The 5,976-nt window shown below is 50.6% G+C and overlaps 1 protein-coding gene across 1 annotated transcript in view; it reads left to right on the top strand.

Annotated features, from left to right (window-relative positions):
* Nucleotides 1-5,976, top strand: part of GRIK3 (glutamate ionotropic receptor kainate type subunit 3) — a gene marked incomplete at its 5' end in the record, with an annotated part of 50,595 nt that overhangs the window by 7,188 nt on the left and 37,431 nt on the right. The window contains 2 exons of the mRNA XM_017736121.1: nt 3,400-3,573; nt 5,366-5,509. Of these exons, the coding sequence (XP_017591610.1) occupies nt 3,400-3,573; nt 5,366-5,509 (318 nt within the window). The remainder of the gene's footprint in view (nt 1-3,399; nt 3,574-5,365; nt 5,510-5,976) is intronic.

Genomic DNA, 5,976 nt, shown 5'->3' with positions numbered 1-5,976 from the left:
AGGAGCTGGGGATGAGCCCCCAGAAACGCCTCTGCAGCCAGGAGCAGCCCTGCTGTGATCCAAGCTTCAGTCCTGAAGGTTTATTTTGCAGGAAGGGAACTCAGCCTGACATTAACTCCCCTCTGTTAAGCATGGGCCAGTTCCTCTCTGACTCTGAGAGGCATTTGGCTTTCCTGGCAGGGTCACTTTTGTCTCCATTTAAGATGCTATTGTCTACTCTACTGTTGAATTTTGTGTGATTTTGAAAATCCAATTTATCTTTTTGCCTTTAGGAAAGAAACAGACTAAACTAACCCTTAAAAACTACAGAATTTATTTTTCAAATGCAAAAGACATTTTAATTACCCCTGCTGCCATTATCTATTCCAGGCAGCTTTAAGCATTTCCCAGATAACCTCCTATTAATCAGCCCCAGCTGAGCCTGGAGTACATTTCATGTGTAGGTACAGCCTGGAGGTGGGAAAAGAGGAATTATAATAAATTAATAGATAAGCAATCACAATTAATGCCACTTTCCTGAAATAACAGTTATATCATGGGAAAGATATTTTAATCTGTCATTCCTTAAGGCAATGTTTTCCTAGCTTGCAATGCCTGTGCTTCAGCTTCCCCAGTACGAGACCCATGGGGTGCTAATGAATTAGTCTATTATGTTATACTGAATGTTTCTAAAAGGTCCCCAGTCAATACTGAGCACAGTGTATCAACACTTGGCATGAAATGCTTCAACATTTTGCTAGGCAGCATGACTACAGTTCACTGACTCCAGCATGAAGAGCCCCATCAGCCTTTTCCACCACAGGAGGAGGACGGGGAGGAGCAGGAGGAGGATCTCTGATGAGCCCTGCTCTCTGTCACGTGCAGATTTTACACCCAAAGCCCCTGCAGGGAGAAGCCCAGAACTCCACTTTTCTGGGGCTGTCTCAGCAGTCTGTAAAATGGGGCTTTGCAGACACAGCCAATGCCCCCCTGCCACATCCCGGGGCAGAGCTGTGGGGACACCTCACCCGCAGGCAGCAACAGGGGTGCCCTTCCTGGACACCCACCTTCCCAGCTTCCCACTGAGGACGTGGGATGCACTGAGGATCAGTCCTCAGCATTGCTGCCACCACCGAGGAGCCCGAGCTGGGCGAACTGGGGATGGGGGAGAGCGTCACAGAAACACCGAGAGTAAAATAAAGGGTGGAGGGGAGAATTAATCTGCAGTACAGAAAATAATGAGTGAAAGGGAATGTAGATGAGGTGGAAAATAGAACCAGATGTTTCAATTTGTGGCTGTGCAGGAGCAGAAAATCCAGAAGAAACTGATCTGATGATTCTCATCCACACCTCCCCACATCCCGACACTCAGCTGGTATTCTGAATTATCCTCTGATTCCAGGAGGTGATAAATCAGGCTGCAGCTGAGATTTAAACTGGAACCAAGGGGGGGACCTGATGGGAGGTTGGTTTCTATAGGAACTTGGTGAAAGGAAGGGTCAGTGGGGAGCAGCAGGGCAGGGACAGCACCCAAAATACTGGTGGGATCTGAGAGGTGGCCAGGGCTGGTGGTTTGACAGATGGGCAACAGAGACCATGGGGTCTGGAGCTTGGGGGATGTGATTTGTCATATATGGTCACATTCTGAGGGGGAAATCATCAGCTTTTGCAACAAAAAATTATTTCCTCACAACAGTTTCTGGGATACAAACTGAAATGTCTGATTAAAAATGAATCTTGAAAAAACAGATCCATTCCAGCAGGTCAGGCACAGAACTGCTGTCCCCCCTCACAGCCAGAGACATGAGCACCTGTCTGAGGTCAAACCACTGTTATTTGCCCTTAACTCCCTTAAGTCATTCAAAAGTCAACATTGTGGACTGGTTTTCCCAATGCCCTTTAACAGAACATGCAGGTTTGCACTTGCAATTTTTCAGGGGAAAAAAAACCAACCCAAAACCCCAAGCCCCGACCTCTATTGTAGGGTGATTAATGATTTGGTCCCTGCTGCACCTGCAGATTTGAGCACTGCATCCATCAGCAGTGAGTTCTGGGGCTGCAGAGGCTGGGGCCAGGCTTATGGAAAAGATCAAACCCCCAAAGCTTATTAAACCAAAACAGCCGTAAGAACCCTCACTCCCTCATGGAGAATGATGTCTCAGTTGCTGGCAAGTGCTGCTGTTGTTCTGCTTTGCTTAGGGCAGCCTGTGTGGACTTCGCCAGCCCTCCGTGGGCAGATGGGTGCTGTAGCTGGGTGGCCCCACAGTGTAGCTGTGTCCCAGCAGCACAGCCCTATCACACAGCACAGACCAGCCCCAGCACAGCCACAGCCACAGCATCTCATACCATATTGAACCTCTTTTTGATAAGCCCTTGTGATAAGCAATGAATGCCACATATGCACCCCACGCTCTGCTGCAGAAGACTTGTGGTGTTGCCTTTCCGCCTCCCCACATTTATACTGCCATGAAACACTTGCAGAAGTTGTTCAGGATAAACTGATTAAATATGTCCCATCCAACAAATGGTTCCCATTAACCAAGGCACCCCTGGCTGCCATCTTACTGCACTCCCTCACTCACCCCCTTGGGTGAGCTGCCTGGCTTTGGGGAGCAGATCAGCTGCCACATGCTCCTGACATGCTGTCTAACCCCAAACTACTCAGACTCGTTCCTGAGCACTGAAGCTGATATTCAGACATGTGGAAAGCCAAGAGCTGCACCACAGCAGTGCTGCCCCAGTGCCCCTCAGTACCCCCAGTGCCCCTCGCTGTCTGCTAAGTGATGCTCGCAGGCTGGCAGCCAGCAGGGCTGAGCACTGCCTGGCTCTGGTTTTTACATCATATAAAGGGCACCCTCATTCATCTGCAGACTGTGTAGGCTGGTCGGAATGTCAAGAAATGCGTCTTAGTTCCTCTTTGATAGTCTGCAAATTGGTGTTTTGCATTCAGAGTGACTCTGTCATCCGCAGCACCCTGTGGGCCTCAGCACTCCCAGCAAATCCTCCATGGAAAGGCCCATGGGAGCTTCAGACACAGAAACTCTGCCTTGTCCCCCCTCCCTGGGTTGCAAGTCTCTTTTTTCAGGGTCAGAGGCAGTGATTCTGGTTTTCTCCCCACAATCCACTCACCTCTTTCATGCAGAGACCAAGTTCTTTGGCTCTTTGGTAGGAGTTCCCTTCTGCTGCGTGTGGGGGAACCTGCACATACGGCACCCAAATTCCACCAACACCTACAGGCCTCTGCAAGCAGCGACTGACGGCAACAGACAGCACAATCCTCTGAATTCCTGAGGGATATGTCCTCCCTCCCACCTCCTGCAGGCTCTGCTGTCTCACTCCAAACACAGACATGAAGCGATGCAGAAAACTCAAACAAAACAAAGCTAAACAAAATGTTTAAACCGGTTTCTCTCTTTTAAGGATCTTTATGCATTAGACCTAGAACCATATCGCTACTCTGGGGTGAACCTGACCGGCTTCCGGATCCTCAACGTGGAGAACCCGTACGTGTCCTCCATCATTGAGAAGTGGTCCATGGAGCGGCTGCAGTCGGCGCCCAAGGCAGAGCTGGGGCTTCTCGATGGTGTGATGATGGTACGGGTAATTCAAACAGGGCACAGGGGTCTGGGAAGCAGAGCAGGGTGGTAAGGAGGGCAGGAACAGTCATTAAGGCCTAAATGTTACTTTTATTGGTTCTTGTACCAGTAACACCTCATCCCAGGTATCTGCCCTGAGGTATTTTCTTGCATTCTTTAATAACTGTCCTTCAAAGTCTGGGGTGAAGCCCACGCCCCACTGCTGTGGTAATGCTCCTGCTCAGGCCCAGCTGCCAACAGATTTGCCACCAGACAAGGCAGGTAGCCAGGACCTGTCCCAAAGGGCTCCAGCTGCCCCCGAGAGCAGTGCGACACCAGCTCCCTGGGCTGGGAGCACAGCACATGGCCAGGCTGGGCCAGGCACTTTGCCAAGATTGATGCAGGGAGAAAGCGCCAAAGCAATGCCCAAAGATGAGCTGTGCTGCAGCTCTGATGACTCCTTTTAGGGTCTGATGGCAGCTCTGCTCTGCTGAGTTACTGCTCAGAAGGTACAGCACCTGCTCGCCCATCTGTCTTCCCTGCGAGGCTGTCTCCGACCCCCGGAATTGCTGACTGGCTCCCTACTTCCCTCTCCTTTGGATCTGCCAGAACCAGCCCTGCAAAGTGGCAAAGCCTCCCAGACTTTCACCTTGAAATGGCTCCTCAGATTCCTCCTGTTGTTTTAGTTGTTAGAGGAGAGACCCCCATTCTCCTGCAGGCTCCTGCCTCTCCCCAGGCTGCCCACGGCTGAGCCCTCCTGTGCCTGCAGCAGCACTGCCTCTGCTCCCGGCCCCTCTTTGCTTTCTCAGAGGCATCCTGCCTTGGATTTCTGTTTGCCAGGTGTCTGTCCAGTGGGGCCCTGGACTCAGCTGGGCATTACAGTCTGTAATTCACCATGAAATTGCTTGGACATATCCTTGCCTCCCCTTTCCCCCAGCCCCACACTCACAAACCTGTCCCTGCTGAGGTCCATACCCACCCACGGATGCAGGTGGGGCTCCTGCTCTTCATGCTTGGTCGATGAGGGAAGGGAAGGTCACAGGGATGGCTGCCAATGCTGGAGGATTTTCTCCATGGCTACGTCCTGTTAGATGTTTGCTCAGTTATTTGCTGTATTATTTTGTTTTATTGTGGTTTATTACGCTGCTGCTACACTCGCATCTGTTTTGTGGCTCTGTGAAGCCAGCAAATAATGTATTTTCACTAGGAGGTCTTACCGCATCAGAGTGAAAAACAAATCACATTCTCTTGATCCGTGTTTGGAGGTGAGATGGGGCATCTCAAATTGAATCTAAAATCATCACATTATATGGAGAAAAAAAGTTCTCCCTAGGTCAGATCACTGAAATGCTGGAATATGTCACAAAGCCATGAGGTCCTGATTTTGGTGACAGTTTGGGTCATTTTTGGAAAATTGTGTGCCCACAAACATCTCTGTTTCTTATTTTCCCATGTAAAAAATAGTGTGGAAAATATGTTCTCATATAGTTGTTTTTTTTACACTCAGACAAAACAGACTCAACAAGAAAACTCTGTTACTACCTTCTACATTTAGAAGTCGCTGCCTCCCTCTTTGACACCACAGCAGGAAATGTGCAAGAAACAACCCAAAGAGTTGCTCAGAGACAAATGACACTTCCAGAATTGCTGATTTTAGACAGAACCCCGAGCTTTTTGTCTAAAGAGCCAAGGGATGATCAGCAGGGAACACGGACAGAGAAACCCTGGGGCTGGCAGGGGGTGACACAGAGGGGGTTCCACCTTTTCCTACGACACCCCACGGCCACCAACGCTGTTCCCCTTCCCTTTAGACAGACGCTGCCCTGTTGTACGACGCGGTGCACGTGGTGTCCGTCTGCTACCAGCGCGCACCGCAGATGACTGTGAACTCCCTGCAGTGCCACCGGCACAAGGCCTGGAGGTTCGGCGCCCGCTTCATGAACTTCATAAAAGAGGTAAAAGCGTGATTTTTTGACCATAAATGCTCCCCAGGAGGAGCAGCACAGCTGGGGGGTGCCAGAGGCAAGTGGTGGAGGCTTGGCAGGTCCAGGGTTAGAAAACATACCCTTGCACGGGTGGGTACAACTGGATGGAAGCACAGACATGCACCAGGCTGCTGAGTGCACCCAGAAAGGAAAAATCACGCCTTTGTCCTCAAAATAACACCTGTGCAGCCATGCCAAAACATCCCTGAGGAGCTGAAATCTCCCATGTGTCTCTGAGACTGGCTCTGGCCTCTCCAAGCAGCTGGACCACTCCGTCCAAGGCTGTTCCATACCCGAGCAACAGCCATTTGTCTTCTATTGAAGCAGTTTTTGGGGTCCACAAAGGGCATTCAGTGCCTCTGAACCCCACGGTTGAGCTGGGGCTGTCCCTGCCCGAGTGCCAGGGAATGGCATTGGCCGAGGGAGGGGTTCGGCCG

This window comes from Corvus brachyrhynchos, unplaced genomic scaffold (genome assembly GCF_000691975.1).
Source record: "Corvus brachyrhynchos isolate BGI_N302 unplaced genomic scaffold, ASM69197v1 scaffold65, whole genome shotgun sequence".
Classification (NCBI taxonomy): Eukaryota; Metazoa; Chordata; class Aves; order Passeriformes; family Corvidae; genus Corvus; species Corvus brachyrhynchos.
The sequence above is the reverse complement of the archived record's forward strand: the minus strand, read 5'-3'. Positions and strand labels throughout refer to the sequence as shown.